This window comes from Oncorhynchus keta, chromosome 7, assembly GCF_023373465.1.
Source record: "Oncorhynchus keta strain PuntledgeMale-10-30-2019 chromosome 7, Oket_V2, whole genome shotgun sequence".
NCBI lineage: Eukaryota > Metazoa > Chordata > Actinopteri > Salmoniformes > Salmonidae > Oncorhynchus > Oncorhynchus keta.
Window position 1 is genome coordinate 25,569,806 of NC_068427.1, and position 18,461 is coordinate 25,588,266.

General features: G+C 43.7%; 1 protein-coding gene across 1 annotated transcript in view; it reads right to left on the reverse strand.

Annotated features, from left to right (window-relative positions):
- LOC118385827 (vang-like protein 1) overlaps positions 1-18,461 on the reverse strand; it is a 52,924-nt gene that overhangs the window by 1,310 nt on the left and 33,153 nt on the right. The window contains exons 4-7 of the mRNA XM_052522350.1: positions 14,630-15,061; positions 11,969-12,144; positions 2,185-2,318; positions 517-673 (exon numbers count right to left, since the gene is read on the reverse strand). Coding sequence (XP_052378310.1) covers positions 517-673; positions 2,185-2,318; positions 11,969-12,144; positions 14,630-15,061 — 899 coding nt within the window. The remainder of the gene's footprint in view (positions 1-516; positions 674-2,184; positions 2,319-11,968; positions 12,145-14,629; positions 15,062-18,461) is intronic.

Consider the following 18,461-nt stretch of genomic DNA (forward strand, 5'->3'; position numbering starts at 1 on the left):
TCTCCTCTCCTCTCCTCCCCTCCCCTCTCCTCCCCTCCCCCTCTCCTCTCCTTCCCCTCTCCTCTCCCTTCCCCCTCTCCTCCCCCCCCCCCCCCTCCCCCTCTCCCCCTCCCCTCCCCTCTCCCCCCCCTCCCCTCCCTCCCCCTCTCCCTCTCCTCCCCCCCTCTCCTCTCCTCTCCTCTCCCTCTCCCCCTCCTCTCCTCCTCCCTCTCCCTCTCCTCTCCTCCTCCCTCTCCCTCTCCCCCTCTCCTCTCCTCTCCTCTCCCTCTCCCCTCCCTCTCCCTCTCCTCTCCTCCTCCCTCCCCCTCCCCCCTCCTCTCCTCTCCTCTTCCCTCTCCCTCTCCTCTCCCTCTCCTCCTCCTCTCCCTCCTCCTCTCCCTCTCCTCCCTCCCTCCCTCTCCCTCTCCTCTCCCTCCCTCTCCTCTCCCTCTCCTCTCCCTCTCCTCTCCCTCTCCCTCTCCTCTCCCTCTCCTCTCCTCTCCCTCTCCTCTCCTCTCCCTCTCCTCTCCCTCTCACCTGGCTCTGCGTTTGCGGACCCGTCGGTCATGGTCGGCCTCTTCGTAGTATAGTTCGTTGTGAGTGGCGTCTCTGCGCCTGGCTGCTGCCGAGATCATGGCCCGTGGCTGATCCCCCACCTGCGACCCCCCTGCTGGCCCCGCTTGGTTCACTGGGCCTACAAACAGGAAGCACAGAGGCATGATGGGAAGATCACTGTGTGGCCCAGTCAGTATATTGCCAGTAACCCGGGGAAAACACAGATCTTAGTGCGGATTCTGTGTAACATCTAAATATCTCATTAGGCAGTTTCACAATTCAGATCCTTTCACTGTGAGAGTGATTAAATATTTAGCCTGGTAGTCAGACCCAATTATGGTTTAGACAACTGCCAAATGACAACAGAGTTGGCTAAAGCAGAAACTAACACATCTGGCTACCAGGTAGTAAATATTCATATAATTAAAAAAACAAGAACGATCTCCAAACACAATAATACCAGTTTGATCATAGAATTAATTTCTCTCTCTCTATGATGAATACCAATAACTAACCCAGAAGTAGTAAAAGCATAAATTAGGGTTCCTGTGGGATATGAATATGGAGGAGTGGAATCTGGTCCATATTTATGAGGGATATGTGTGTATGAGGGTTCAGTACAGTAACCCCGGCAGATACAGGCCAAGAGAGATGAATCATTAACACCAAGGTGTGTGAGTGTGTATATGTGTGTGTGTGTGTGTGAGGTTGAACGAAGCACAGGCTTGGTAGCACAGCCCTTTTCCGATTGAGAAATAAATGTTTTAAGAAATTTCATTGCAATCCTATTTTTTCTAAATCCCCCAAAATAAATACGGGTGAGTTCCATTGGAGCAGATCTGGGTTGGTTAAAAACACTAGAAACCTAAAGACCCACTCTGCTAGCCTACAGAAACACTGCTGACTTAACTGGAGAACACACTGAGAAAAGGAGTACGAAATACGGACAGACAGAGAGATGAGAGAGAGTGAACGTGAGAACGAGGGGTAGAGAGAGAGAAAGGGGAGAGAGAGAGACAGAGACAAAGAGATAGCATGGGAATGTGCAGAAGGAGCTAGTGTGATGAATTATTAAAAGGCTGAAATGCAAATGTCTGTGAGGACAATGTACCAGCATACTCCTCTATCAAACTCTGCTACAAAGAACATAAAGAAGAACCAGAAAAGCTGTCTCACACTGAGCTGGGAAGTTGGTGCCTGTGCGCATGTGTGTGTGTGTGTAAAGCATATTACGGGAATGAAAGTGGTGGTTAGATTGGTGTGTATCTGTGTGTGCATGCTTAGAAGCAGTGTAAACATTGGGGGTGGGGAAGGGAAGTAAGGCGTGAGGTTAGTAGTGTACACTAGTGAAAAGTGAGAGGGCACACAGAGATCTTTACTTACTGTCATTGTCCAAAAGGTAAGCTCTCACTTCAGCTTTAAACGCTGCTTAGGGTGGCATGGGAGAGTAGATGAAGAGAGAGCGTCACAACGAAGCAACAAATACGGTAGACAGAGAGCTGAGAGAATGGAGAGACAAAGAATGAAAGACAGACAGTGCTGCACATGAAGATGCAGTTACAAAGAGGAAACGAGAGATGATTGGAGGTCAGACGACACAGGGACACAAACCAAATTGAGGAACCATAGAAAAACCGTAGGTGTACTAACCGTCCACGGTGTAGACCTTGAGGCCGGCCAGGTGCTTGGCGGCACGGTGCTTGGAGGCGGAGAGAAGGGCAGGGTTATGGAGAGGGAAGTCCCTGTAGTAGAACTCCAGCAGAGACAGAGCTGCCCCCTGAATACTGACAGAGAGATAGAGAGAGAGACAGAGAGAGAGAGACAGAGAGCGAGAGACAGAGAGAGAGAGAGAGACAGAGAGAGAGACAGAGAGAGAGAGAGACAGAGAGAGAGAGAGACAGAGAGAGAGAGAGAGAGAGAGACAGAGAGAGAGAGACAGAGAGAGAGAGACAGAGAGAGAGAGACAGAGAGAGAGACAGAGAGAGAGAGACAGAGAGAGAGACAGAGAGAGAGAGACAGAGAGAGAGAGACAGAGAGAGAGAGACAGAGAGAGAGAGACAGAGAGAGAGAGACAGAGAGAGAGAGACAGAGAGAGAGAGACAGAGAGAGAGAGACAGAGAGAGAGAGACAGAGAGAGAGACAGAGAGAGAGACAGAGAGAGAGAGAGAGAGAGAGAGAGACAGAGAGAGAGAGAGACAGAGAGAGAGAGAGAGAGAGAGAGAGAGACAGAGAGAGAGAGAGACAGAGAGAGAGAGAGACAGAGAGAGAGAGAGACAGAGAGAGAGAGACAGAGAGAGAGAGAGACAGAGAGAGAGAGAGACAGAGAGAGAGAGAGACAGAGAGAGAGAGAGACAGAGAGAGAGAGAGAGAGAGAGAGAGAGAGAGAGAGAGAGAGAGACAGAGAGAGAGAGAGAGAGAGAGAGACAGAGAGGTCATGATCAGATGAGCCCCTGCATTTTTCAGCATGTTCTTTAAAAAATATATATGTTTAGAGTTAGATAAACTTACAATTTTTTGCCAGGAACATATACAGGATGCTACCCTCTACAACAGAACCTTCACTCCAAATCAAAAACTCAAAACCTTCAACCTGATTTTGAAGGGAATTACGGAATCAACTGGAAGGCTTACAACTACCAAAGATTATTATTCCAACGCTATACAGCAAATTCTCTGGAAAACAACAGAAACCTGAAAACACCATCCAACCTGGAACTGAGTGAGTAATGTTTAGTCTGAAGCTATATTTTATTTCCAAAAGCCAAGAAGAAAAATACATTACATTACTTCATAAGGACTGAATGCTAAATGAAGGCTGCCAAGCTTGATACAACTTCAATTAGCACTGACGTGTCAAGTGAGAGGTGTCAAAGCCCTTTAGCCCAACAATGGCAGGGGAGTCTACTCCAACCAAATGGAGAGGCCTTAGAAGCTGCTTCTTGCTGTTCAGAGGCAATTAAAATACAGTACCCTGTGTATGTAAAGAATGATAAGGCAAGAAAAGACAACAAAATGAAGCCACTTATGGAAAATCAAGTGACACTTTTTGCTGACTATTATAAAAATGGGAACATCAGCAACCTCATCTTCCACAGAGACCATCCCCTGGCATGGCACAGTGCTACATTAGCTCACTACCTCTCTGTTAAGGGGTGGGGGGTGGGAGGGGGTGTTAACGAGGGGTGGAAACTCAGGATACAAGACAATGAGGACTCAGAGTCAGCTAATATACATCTCTATAAGTCTGGAACAGTATTTGTACAGGGTAATCCCAAATGGTTTCAGCTATACGTTCACCTAATCAAAGAATTAGCCCAGTAGGAGAAGCTCTCCCTTGAGAAAGATACCCCCACCCCGAACGGGTCAGACCAGACCTCTTCATTATATAACCCCAAGGACGAGCAACCCCAAGCGGAAAGTCAACCACCCAGCACAGAGTACTACCACCTCATTGAAATGAAGGATACATTTACCCAGCTGGAGGTAAGGCGGGTGGAGCTGGAACAGCAGGAGATTACACTTCAGTCAGCACAGACCCAGACAACAGTCCAGCACAACAACATCCCCTTAACCAGACCCGGAGAGCTGGAGGTGGAGAGAGACGTATCTGCACTCAGGACTGTGGTGAGACAACAAAATAAAAAGCAAGAGCAGGAGATGAAAAGTGCACTAGAGAAGAGGATCAGACTGCTGGAGGAGAGGGTAAGGGGGATGGCGTGTGACAGAGAAAAACCCACTAGAGAGGTGGCCACCCCCGCAGAGAAGCCAGCAGAACAGCCCACCTCAGCTCCCGCCAAAAGTCTCAACACGACAGCAGAACAGTCCACACCAGACCCTGACCATTGCATCGACATCACAGCAGAACAGACAAATGAGGAACCCCAAGCCCAGGTGATCTCACCCCCTCTGGGCACCTCCCCGTCAGCCACCCTGATAGCCCTCCTGACAACCCCCCCACAGCCACTGAGGACATACACAAGATACAGATTGTACTCCTTATGGACTCAAATGGGAAATATATATAAGAAAATAAACTTTTTCCCAAACACAGTGTGTCTAAACTCTGGTGTCCAAACACCCAGCGCGCCCTAGACCTTCTGTCTGAGGACCAACTAGGTTCACCTAGCCACATAATAATACACACAGGCACAAATTACCTGAGAACACAGCAGGAAAGGGTGGCCACAGCACTGAAGGGAGTGATTGAAAAAGTTTACTTTCCCCGATGCACAAGTGGTTTTCTCCACCCTGCTACCATGAAAAGACTTCCACCCTGCTACCATACAGTGGGTAAACGCAAGTATTACCTGTGACTGTGCCTCAAAACCAAATGTTTTCCTGGCCCACCACTCCACCCTGGACTTGAACAGCCTCTATGACCAGGTCCACCTATACAAGGCAGCAGTGCCCACCTTCGCCTGGACTCTAAAGGACATCGCTCTCAAGCGCAGCCCCAACACTTCACACAGGAGCAACAGATCAGGACCTACATCCAGACCACAACACCACCAGCCACATACACACCCCCACCCCAACCAATCAACAACCCCCAAATCAACCATGCCCACACCCCATTTAGACCCTCTCAGATCAGATCTATGCCCCTCCTGCCCACCCCATGCACCCCACCCCTCAACATGGAAGTCACACAAACGCCCAGGCCATGAGCAGGCAAACAGGAACAACCCCCACTCTTACACTAGCACAAGCCAATGACATGTCTGAGGCAGAAACCTGGACTTCAAAGAAATCAGAAATACAGACATTGTCATCCTACAAGAAACCTGGTATAGAGGAGACGGACCCACTGGTTGCCCTCTAGGTTACAGAGAGCTGGTAGTCCCATCCACCAAACTACCAGGTGTGAAACAGGGAAGGGACTCAGGGGGTATGCTAATTTGGTATAGAGCAGACCTGACTCACTTCATTAAATTAATCAAAACAGGAACATTTGACATTTGTCTAGAAATTCAAAAATAAATTATCTCAGAGAAAAATGTCCTGTGTGCTACCTATATCCCCCCCACTAAAACCCCATACTTTAATGAAGACAGCTTATTTTTATTTTTTATCTTTATTTTACTAGGCAAGTCAGTTAAGAACACATTTTTATTTTCAATGACGGCCTAGGAACAGTGGGTTAACTGCCTGTTCAGGGGCAGAACGACAGATTTTGTACCTTGTCAGCTCGGGGATCTGAACTTGCAACCTTTCGGTTCTCCATCCTAGAGGGGGAAATCAATCATTTCCAGGCCCAGGGACATGTACTAGTCTGTGGCGACCTAAATGCCAGAACCTCACAAGAACCTGACACACTCAGCACACAGGGGGGGACAAACACCTGCCTGGAGGTGACAGCATTCCCTCCCCCATATGCCCCCCTAGGCAATATCACAACATAAAACAAAAACATGTCACAACTCCTGCAGCTCTGTCGCACGCTGGGTATGTCCATAGACTCTAAACACTTCTGGGAAAATTGGAAACCACTAAACAAACAACAACAAAGAATGATCTATCCAAAATGGAGATGTCTGGGTAAACTAGAGGTTGACCAATTATGATTTTCAATGCCGATACCGATTATTGGAAGACCAAAAAAAAGCCGATACCGATTACAATCGGCCAATTTTTATTTATTTGTAATAATGACAATTACAACAATTCTAAATGAACACTTTTATTAACTTAATATAATACATCAATTAATTTTTTTTTGTTGCCTAAAATATATAATGAAACATGTTCAATTTGGTTTAAATAATGCAAAAACAAAGTGTTGAAGAAGAAAGCAAAAGTGCAATATGTGCCATGTAAAAAAGCTAAAGTTTAAGTTCCATGCTCAGAACAGAGTCTTCAATATTGCTAGGTAAGACGTTTTAGGTTGTAGTTATTATAGGAATTATAGGTCTATTTCTCTCTATACCATTTGTATTTCATATACCTTTGAATATTGGATGTTCTTATAGGCACTTCAGTATTGCCAGTGAAACAGTATAGCTTCCGTCCCTCTCCTCACCCCTACCTGGGCTACCAGGAACACATCGACAACAGCCACCCTCAAAGCATCGTTACACATCGCGCCACAAAAGCCGCGGCCCTTGCAGAGCAAGGGGAACAACTACTCCAAGTCTCAGTGTGTGACGTTTGAAACGCTACGAGCGTGCACCCCGCTAACTAGCTAGCCATTTCACATCAGTTACACCAGCCTAATGTCGGGAGTTGATAGGCTTGAAGTCATAAACAGCTCAATGCTTGAAGCATTGCGAAGAGCTGCTGGCAAACGCACGAAAGTGCTGTCTGAATGAATGCTTACGAGCCTGCTGCTGCCTACCACCGCTCAGTCAGACTGCTCTATCAAATCATAGACTTAATTATAACATAATAACACACAAAAATACGAGCCTTGGGTCATTAATATGGTCAAATCTGGAAACAATAATTTCAAAAATAAAACGTTTATTCTTTCAGTGAAATACGGATCCGTTCCATTTATATCTAACGGGTGGCATCCACCAGTCTAAATATTGCTGTTACATTGCACAACCTTTAATGTTATGTCATAATTACGTACAATTCTGGCAAATTAGTTCGCAACGAGCCAGGCGGCCCAAACTGTTGCATATACCCTGAATCTGCGTGCAATGAACACAAGAGAATTGACACAGTTTCCCTAGTTTAAGATTGCCTGCTAACATACATTTATTTTAACTAAATATGCAGGTTTAAATATATTACTTCTGTGTATTGATTTTAAGAAAGGCATTGATGTTTATGGTTAGGTACATTCGTGCAACGATTATGCTTTTTCCGCAAATGTGCTTTTGTTAAATCATCCCCCGTTTGGCGAAGTTGGCTGTCTTTGTTGGGAAGAAATAGTCTTCACAGTTCGCAGTGAGCCAGGCGGCCCAAACTGCTGCATATACCCTGACTCTGTTGCACAGAACGCAAGAGAAGTGAAACAATTTCCCTAGTTAAAAGAAATTCATGTTAGCAGGCAATATTAACTAAATATGCAGGTTTAAAAATATATACTTGTGATTTGATTTTAAGAAATACTTTTTTCACGAATGCGCTTTTTAAATCACCCGTTTGGCGAAGTAGGCTATGATTCAATGATAAATTAACAGGCATCACATTGATTATATGCAACACAGGACAAGCTAGATAAACTAGGAATATCAACCATTTGTGGTTAACTAGTGATTATGTTAAGATTGATTTTGATTTATTTATAAAGATACGTTTAATGCTAGCTAGCACCTTATCTTGGCTCCTTGCTGCACTCGCATAACAGGTAGTCAGCCTGCCACGCAGTCTCCTCGTGAAGTGCAATGTAATCGGCCATGATCGGTGTCCAAAAATGCAGATTACAGATTAACAATGGTCATTACGGCCAAACAGTTCTATTTTTGTTTCATCAGACCAGAGGACATTTCTCCAAAAAGTACGATCTTTGTCCCCATGTGCAGTTTCAAACTGTAGTCTGGCTTTTTTAATGGCGGTTTTGGAGCAGTTGTTTCTTCCTTGCTGAGCGGCCTCTCAGGTTATGTCATTATAGGACTTGTTTTACTATGGATATAGATACTTTTGTACCTGTTTCCTCCAGCATCTTCACAAGGTCCTTTGCTGTTTTTCTGGGATTGATTTGCACTTTTCGCACCAAAGTATGTTCATCTCTAGGAGACAGAATGCGTCTCCTTCCTGAGCGCTATGATGGCTGCGTGGTCCCATGGTGTTTATACTTGCATACTATTGTTTGTACAGAATGTGGTCCATTCAGGCATTTGGAAATTGCTGAAAAGGATGAACCAGACTTGTGGAGTTCTACAATTCTTTTAAAAATCTGAGGTCTTAGCTGATTTCTTCTGATTTCCCCATGATGTCAAGCAAAGAGGCACAGAGTTTGAAGGTTGGCCTTGAAATACATCCACAGGTACACCTCCAATTGACTCAAATGATGTCAATTAGCCTATCAGAAGCTTGTGAAGCCATGACATTTTCTGGAATTTTCCAAGCTGTTTAAAGGCACAGTTCAACTTAGTGTATGTAAACTTCTGACCCACTGGAATTGTGATAAGATGAATTATAAGTGGAATAATCTGTCTGTAAACAATTGTTGGGAAAATTACTTGTGTCATGCACAAAGTACATGTCCTAACAGACTTGCCAAAGCTATAGTTTGTTAACAAGAAATGTGTGGAGTGGTTGAAAAACAAGTTTTAATGACTCCAACCTAAGTGTATGTAAACTTCCGACTTCAACTGTATTTCCCTCAGATTACACAGAACCACAAAGAATTCGAAAACAAACCCGAATTTGATAAACTCCCATATCTACTGGGTGAAATACCACAGTGTGACATAACAGCAGCAAGATTTGTGACCTGTTGCCACAAGAAAAGGTCAACCAGTGTAAATACAACCCATAATTATTTACAACACTGTATATTACTGTACAATACTGTACATAATTACATTTGTAATGTCTTTATTATTTTTGAACTTCTGTGAGTGTAATGTTTACTGTTCATTTGAAAATTGCTGAAAAGGATGAACCAGACTTGTGGAGTTCTACAATTTTTTAAAACTCTGAGGTCATTTTTATTGTTTATTATCTACTTCACTTGCTTTGGCAATGTTAACATACGTTTCCCATGCCAATAAAGCCCCTTGAAAGAGAGAGAGAGAGAGAGAAAAGAGGCATAAGAGGAGGGTAGAGAGAACAGATGGATTATAAGAAAAGATCAGAAAAGAAGTAGATAGTCCATTACAGAATGCCTCATATCTACACTACTCCCAGACCAGACGACTGCAGACCAGGGCTATGTCATACAGTGCTCCCTACATTCATTTCACATTTCCACAAACTTCAAAATGTTTCCTTTCAAATGCGATCATGAATATGCATATCCTTGCTTCACGTCCTGAGCTACGGGCAGTTAGATTTGGGTATGTGATTATAGGAGATATATTTTTTAAAAGGGTCCGATCCTTAAGAGGTTTTAAGACTCCATAATGGTTCCTCTGTTGGTGCCACAAGTAAAAGTTGGTGTCATATAAAGCTTTGCTTCTTGCTCTGTAATGAGTAGAATCTTGATTTCAATAACTTTCTTATATTAAATGTATGAACATTGTCAAATATAAATTGGAACAAAAAAGATATATATTTGGCAAAATGTTCTATATATTGTTGAACATAATATAATCTTAAGTGCATATCAAAGATCCAGAGTGCGATCTCCGCTACGTTTAGAGTTATGATCCAATCTGTCAGCATTACCAACAGAGTGAATGGGAAAACAGATTCAAAATGGTGTCCCTTTCTTTGTGATTTGCAGGATGTGCAATGATACAATTAAAAGTAGGGCTGTGATTGGTTACATTGCCTAATATGCCAATGTACACTACCGTTCAAAAGTTTGGGGTCACTTCGAAATGTCCTTGTTGTTGTCCATTAATAAATTGATCAGAAATGCAGTGTAGACATTGTTAATGTTGTAAATGACTATTGTAGCTGGAAACGGCAGATTTTTTATGGAATTTGTAGGTGTACAGAGGTCCATTATCATCAACCATCACTCCTGTGTTTCAATGGTACGTTGTGTTAGTTAATCCAAGTTTATCATTTTAAAAGGCTTGATCATTATAAAACCCATTTGCAATTAAGTTAGCACAGCTGAAAACTGTTGTTCTGATTAAAGAAGCAATAAAACTGGCCTTCTTTAGACTAGTTGAGTATCTGGAGCATCAGCATTTGTGGGTTCGATTACAGGCTCAAAACGGCTAGAAACAAAGAACTTGCTTCTGAAACTATATTCTTGTTCTGAGAATTGAAGGCTATTCCATGTGAGAAATTGGCAAGAAACTGAAGATCTTGTGCAACACTGTGTACTACTCCCTTCACAGAACAGCGCAAACTGGCTCTAATCAGAATAGAAAGAGGAGTGGGAGGCCCCGGTGAACAAATGAGCAAGAGGACAAGTACATTAGAGAGTGTCTAGTTTGAGAAACAGATGCCTCACAAGTCCTCAACTGGCAGCTTTATTAAATAGCACCCACAAAACACCAGTCTCAATGTCAACAGTGAAGAGGCGACTCAGGGATGCTGGCCTTCTAGGCAGTTGCAAAGAAAAAGCCATTTCTCCGACTGGCCAATAAAAAGAAAAGATTAAGATGGGCAAAAGAACACAGACACTGGACAGAGGAAATCTGCCTAGAAGGCCAGCATTCCAGAGTCGCCTCTTCACTGTTGATTTTAAAACTAGCAGAAATCCCACTCTAGAATGTTGATACGTCAGTAATAATAAAATATATTTTCAAGATTCATGTTGACATTATTCAATATTCATTACAAAAAAAATTTGAAATCAAAATACTACTTGTAAAGTACAAGCCGTAAGGCTTCATATGACACCAACTATTGAATTGTGCACCTACAGATGAAACATTATGGAGACTTAAAGGAGGCCTGGGTAAGGCCTAAATGTCACAAATACTCCAACTTCAATCAATTCTCTCAATTACGCTTTAAGATAAAAATTGCAAATATGTCAACAATCCATGGAGTGGGTTTTATTTTGGGTTGCACTGACAAGGCATTTATCATTTGTCCACTGCTGTTTATTCTGCGTATTGATTGAACAAATAATAAAAATGTAATCCTTCTATGGATTACATTTTGTGAAAATCCCCAAAATCATGATGTTGTTTTGTTCTAGTTTGGTGAGGAATCATCCAGCACAGCTCTGGGTAGAAGTTGTCCTAAGGCACAGATCTAGGATAAGTTTGTCTTCCACAAACCCTAACCATTAAAGGGGAAAACACAAAGCTGACCTTAGATCAGTTACTCGAGAGAGAATTCATCATAATCAATCAAAACGGACCCCTTTTCTCAGGCCCCTGCCCCAATTCCCAGAACAGCCCCCCTGAGTGTAAGGACTGGAGCATTCTGGGTGATTTAGTAACTAAAATACTGCCACTCTTCCCCTTGGACATAAGTCTCCAATTACTCACAGTTCAACAGTGTCTCGTGTCACACACACACACACATGGGTGGGGGGCATTCTGAAGGCATTCTTTAATAGTCTGATTATCTGTAGATGTTTCTGCTATGTTTCTGCTAGCTGATTGATCAGCTGACTGGCTTCTGCTAAGTGGCAATAGTGGACACAACAGGGTTACTCAGATCATCAGGGCCACAATAAGTACACTAGCCAGATCCCTGAGGCTCTACTGTTGTACACAGACAGAGTTCATATTGCTGGAAGATCAATGACTTTGCTACAGTCAGCTGCATCATTTTAGCAAGAGATTGTAGCAGCATGGATTTGCTTGATATGTTAAGATGCTTATGAAATGATTGAATTTCTCTACATCATATTTCAGTTGGTTTTGAGTGTGTGTATGTGTGCATGTGAGTGTGTTTGTATTACCTGAGCTGTCCCAGGTTGTAGTAGCGTGTCTCTCCGTCAGTGGAGCGTATAACACACAGGCTGTAGCAGGGCTGGAGCTGTCTGAGCTCCAGCAGAACAATGGCCAGGTAGTGGACAAACAGCAGAGAGTCCACCAGAGACACAGCAAACTGGACGATACCCTGGTAGTCTTCATCCTGGAAACACACACACACACACGTTTGCAAGTTGCATGAAAAAGCTCATCCAGAGGTGGCCGGGGACTTTAATGCAGGGAAACTTAAATCCTTTTGACCTCATTTCTACCAGCATGTTACATGTGCAACCAGAGGTAAAAAAATGATTTAATTTTTTTTTTAAACTCTAGACCACCTTAACTCCACACACAGAGATGCATACAAAGCTCTCCCTCACCCTCCATTTGACAAATCTGACCATAATTCTATCCTCCTGATTCCTGCTTACAAGCAAAACCTAAAGCAGGAAGTACCAGTGACTAGATCAACACGTAAGTGGTCAGATGACGCAGATGCTAAGGTACAGGACTGTTTTGCTAGCACAGACTGGAATATGTTCCGGGATTCCTCCGATGGCATTGAGGAATACACCACATTGGTCACTGGCTTCATCAATAAGTGCATCGATTACATCGTCCCCACGGTGACCGTACATACATACCCCAACCAGAAGCCATGGATTACAGGCAACATCCGCACTGAGCTAAAGGGTAGAGCTGCCGCTCTCAAGGAGCGGGACTCTAACCCGGAAGCTTTTAAGAAATCCCGCTATGCCCTCAGACAAACCATCAAACAGGCAAAGCTTCAATACAGGACTAAGATTGAATCGTACAACTCCAGCTCTGACGCTCATCGGACGTGGCAAGGCTTGCAAATTATTACGGACAACAAAGGGAAGCACAGCCGTGAGCTGCCCAGTGACACGAGCCTACCAGACGAGCTAAATGACTTCTATGCTCGCTTGAAGGCAAGCAACACTGAAGCATGCATTTAAGCACCAGCTGTTCCGGACAACTGTGTGATTTTATTTGATTTATTTAACCTTTATTTAACTAGGCGTGTGATCACGATCTCCATAGACAATATGAGTAAGACCTTTAAACAGGTCTAAGTTCACAAGGCTGCAAGGCAGACAGATTACCAGGAAGGGTACTCTGAGCATGCGTTAACCAACTGGAATTGAGAGCATCCTGTCGGGCTGTATCACCGCCTGGTACGACAACTGCACCGCCCATAACCGCAGGGCTCTCCAGGGGGAGGGCAAACCACCTGCCCTCCAGGACACCTACAGTACCCGATGTCACAGGAGGCCAAAAGGTTCACCCAAGCCACTGCTTAACACCCCGCTACCATCCAGAAGGTGAGGTCAGTACAGGGGCCTCAAAGCTGGGACAGAGAGACAGAAGCTGTTTTTCAATCTCAAGGCCATCAGACTGTTAAACAGCCATCACCAAAACAGAGAGGCTGCTGCCTACATACAGATTTGAAATCATTGGTCACTTTTAAAAAATGGATCTCTAGTCACTTTAATAATGCCACTTTAATAATGTTTACATATCTTGCATTACTCATCTCATATGTATATACTGAATTTTATACCATCTATTGCATCTTGCCAATGCCACTCGGTCATCGCTCATCGCTCATCCATACATGTACATATTCTTATTCCATCCCTTTAGATTGTGTGTAATAGGTAGTTGTGGAATTGTTAGATTACTTGTTAGATATTACTGCACTGTCGGAACTAGAAGCACAAGCATTTCGCTACACTCACATTAAAAACGTCTTAAGGCTGAGATCCCGCTAACGGGATCGACATGACAACAGCCAGTGAAACATGTCAAACGATGTATAGAATCAATCTTTAGGATGTTTTTAACATCAATCATCAATAATGTTCCAACTGGAGAATTCCTTTGTCTGTAGAAAAGCAATGGAACGCAAGCTAACTCTCAAGTGAACGAGCGTCACGAGCTTGTGGCACTCTGCCAGACCACTGACTCAAAAGGCAAGGCATTACAGAGGGTAGTGCGAACGGCCCAGTACATCACTGGGGCTAAGCTTCCTGCCAACCAGGACCTCTATACCAGGAGGTGTCAGAGGAAGGCCCTAAAAATTGCCAAAGACTCCAGCCATCCTAGTCATAGACCATTCTCTCTGCTACCGCACGGCAAGCGATACCGGAGGACCAAGTCTAGGTCCAAAAGGTTAATTAACAGCTTCTACCCCCATGCTATAAGACTCCTGAACAGCTAATCAAATGGCTACCTGGACTATTTGCATTGTCCCCCCCATTTTCAGTCACAGTCACTTTACCTTTACCTCTACCTACATGTACATATTACTTCAATTACCTCAACTACCTGGTGCCCTCACACATCGACTCTGTACCGACATCCCCTGTATATAGCTTCGCTACCATTATTTGATTGTTGCTCTTTAACTATGTTATTTTTCTATTTTCTTCTTCTTATTGGTTTTATTTTATTTTTTACTTCAGTTTATTTTAGTAAATACATTAACACTTATTTTTCTTTAAACTGCATTGTTGGTTAAGGGCTTGTAAGTAAGCATTTCACTGTATGTCTACACCTGTTGTATTTGGTGCATGTGACAAATACAATTTGATTTACACACACGCACGTTTATGAAACATACACACCTGTGAGTCGAGGATGCGGACCCCATAGAACAGCCAGTAGGAGATTGTGAGCAGCAGTGTGAGCATGGCCAGGAGGGCTCGGTACACACACACCCTGGGCAGGCTGGCACGGGCCTGGCGCAGGAAGATCGCCCACACAGCTAGCAGAAGGATGAGAAGTTTACAGGACACAGAGAGGAAGAGGCCCTCGCAGGCTGAGCCACAGGCCTGCAGCCTGGCCGGCCACAGCACCGCCGGGAGGACCAGGAAGGCCAGGGGGGTGGCCAGGACCAGTAGCCCCACACAGAGGCCCAGAGCTAGGGGAGCGTAACGCCGACAGCCCTGCCCCAGGCCGCCCTCTGACCTCTTCCCCAGACCAACCACCTCCTCCTGGGAAATACTAAGCTCTGAGGTGCCAGTCACCGCCGTGGTGGTTTCCCCCCAGTTATCATCCTAAAAGAGAGAGGGGAGGGAGATAGAGAAGAGATTAAAACATAGCATATGGTTGATAGCACAGACACATCCAGAGAAGAGAGGTGGAGGAAGAGTGAGAGAGGAAGAGAGTGAAAACAGAAGATGGAAAAGGAAAGGAATAGTCTCTGTGGAGGGATGTGAGAGACAAACCAAAGTAACAAATACACACTAGTTGATAGATACACATAAATGCTGGTTTTATTCCATTCTCTGTCTCTGCTACACACAAAGACAGACAGACTAGAGATACACTGAATAAATCCCTTGAGGTTTACCGCAAACATCCCATCCGTCATTCTATTTAAAGAAGCCTTCGGTTTTCCTGGGGTTCTGTGTTATTGTGACAGGCTTTCAGCTCCCCACTGATCCACATAGAGGAAGACAGTACACATTCAGACTGCTCATCATGACCAGGTAGGGATGACGCACGCACGCACACACACACACACCACAATAAGGCTGATGTTATGCAGGTCTAGCATTGCAAATTAAGAGTCAAATCTCCTCTTCCTGCTCAGGATGGAGATTAAACATAAATGTGCCATAAGAGGAAGGTGCACAGCGAGAGACTGATTAAAGACCTGTCTGCCGAAGAGAGCATCTCTTACTGCCAGTTATTCAGCTATTTATTATCTTGCTCTCTCTATCTCCCTGGTAAGCAGCTGGGAACAGTGTGTGTGTGTGTGTGTGTATTCCATTCCATGAGAAGTAGATTGGAATACTGTAGCCACCTTCTTCTGTCAGATCACATACACTTACCCACATGACACCCCTAAAACTTTATCCCTTTGCCAGATGGACACGCCACCTGATTTGCCATTCAAAAATTACACTGAAAGAGACCGGGACAGAAAGAGGTAAGGAAGAGGAAATCCTCAGTGTGATTGCTGAGTAACAGCCACTTAATAACCCTCTGTGGTTCACTGTTTTTGCCTATACACCATCATCCCCTTCCTTTAAATTAAACTTACCAAACAGGAGATGAGTGGGGGGTAAACAAGAGGGGGTGAGAAAGACGCAAAATGTTAGAAAAAGAGAGAGAAGAGGAGAACGATGGAGAGAGCGACAGAGAATGGAGATAAACACGAACCTGGTGACCCCTATTTGAGAGAGTGATGGGTCAGCTCTTTTAAAATAATCTGTACGCTAGAACTGCCAAAACGGCCAATCCGACCATTTTCAATTTTGTAATTTCAATAACTTAATTTCATTAAAAACCTTGAACCCACCTGTCCCTGACTTTTCCTAAATGTGTGTATTTTAAACTTGATCAGTACTTTCAGACAAATATAACAAAAAAATACAAACTTTCAGCATTTTATCCTCAAAGCACCATGGTCATTTGACCGTATGCATATTTAACAGGAGAATAGCTGGGCCTTGAGGAGCACCAATAGCCACCAGTCTAATAAATCCATTCAACTAGAAAAGTCAGGTCTCGTTGGACCCCTTTTTGGTTGTGTTTATGGTAACATTAGTATACCAAAATGTACATATTTGAAAGAACATACACATTTTCATTTGTTCATGTTACTGTGCAGGCTTTACGTAAAAACAAAAAAAGCACCAAAAACTGAATTTAAAGTGGAAAAATCTATTTCATCGGTGGAGTGCCTTTGTTACAACTATGAAACAAAAGAATGTGCATTGTAACACAGTAAAATATCATTTTTTATAAACGACAAAACAAATAAATACCCAAACTGCCAGACACCCGGTCAATTAAGAAAATATCAGTAGTCTAAACATCAGTGTAGGCGCCAAGCAGTGCTTGTGAATAGTGAAAATCAGCACAAATGCAATAATTGCATTATAATGAATATAAGGGTTGATATGACATCTGTTAAAAAGTCTATTATTGTCAGTTATTGGACACATTATCTGTGGCCTCACTCATATTTACAGTATGGTGTGAGTCTTCAAGCAACAGTTGGATCTCATGTAGCGGTTATCCCTTGTCCTAACAGTCACCACAAGTCTTTGTCACTTTCACTTGATTGCAACAATTCGCTTGCCGCTTGAAACCGGTGTTGTGGGTTCTGTTGTGAGCGCATCTGCCCACCTTACAGTTTTTCCTCCATGGGAGCTCTGCGCAATTTGGCTTGCGCAACGGCTCACGTGGAATCTTTTCTGCTGCCTTGGCCCTCACTCACGTAGCCCGTGTGCCAGACTCATGATGAATGGCCACAGAGGGTCCTCATGAATGGGGTCCTCTCTGATGAACTGACCCTGAACACAAGAGTGTGTCCTTTCACCATTGTGGTTCTCCATCTACACTAATGAGATGAAGATCCAAGGAAACAATGTGAGCCTTTTCAAGTACACGGACGACATGTCTCTGTTGGGACTCTGATGCTAATGTCATTTTAAACAGAACAACAACCTCCAAGAAGGATGCCGGTCAAGTGCCCTCCACATCAATGTGAGAAAGAAACTAAGGAGCTGATCATCAATGGCAACAACTTGCCAATATCCCAGCTACTATCTCTGAACGACCAATCAGTGGAGGTGGTTGAGCATTTCAAATACCTAGGGACACAAATTTATAACATGCTCAGTTTCACAGAGAATGCAGACTATTTTTTTTTTAAAGCAAGTCAGCACCTGTTTTTAATCAGTAAATTGAAGGGGTTTGTGGTCAGTAAGGATGTTCTGGAGAGGGTGTACAGAAGCTTGGTGGAGAGCATCCTCACGTTCAATATGACAGTCTGGTATGGTAGTCTGAGCGTGGGGAGCAAAAGGAAAATCTGACCAAAATAGTAAACACAGCCAGCAAAGTAATTGGTCGACCACAGGCACAGTTGACCAGTCTGTTCCACAAGGCAACCATAAATAAGACACTGGCTGTCATTGGCGACCCCTCCCACCCTCTAAACCCTCAGTTGGAGAGGCTTCCCTCTTGCCGACGCTTCAGAATGCCATGGCCAAGAAGAACGTGTTCAAACATTAATTTGTTCCTTGTGCCGTTGGACTACTAAATACAATGTAAATTGTATCAGTATATTATATATTTATCTATCCAGTGCAGTTGGGACAGCGGTCATTTGTGAGTAAATGTAGCAATGTCCTCTATGTTTTTAGTGTATGCAATATGATGGACTAGTATGTGATCCTTTCAATGGAAGGTGACGCCAAAGGAAAACGTCTGTTCTGGATGGACAATGAAGTTGGGTAGCCTAGTAGTTAGAGCGTTGGACTAGTAACCGAAAGGTTGCAAGTTCAAATCCCCAAGCTGACAAGGTACAAATCTGTCGTTCTACCCCTGAACAGGCAGTTACCCACAGTTCCTAGGCAGTCATTGAAAATAAGAATTTGTTCTTAACTGACTTGCCTAGTTAAATAAAAGGTCAAATAAAAAATATATTAAAAAATATATTCG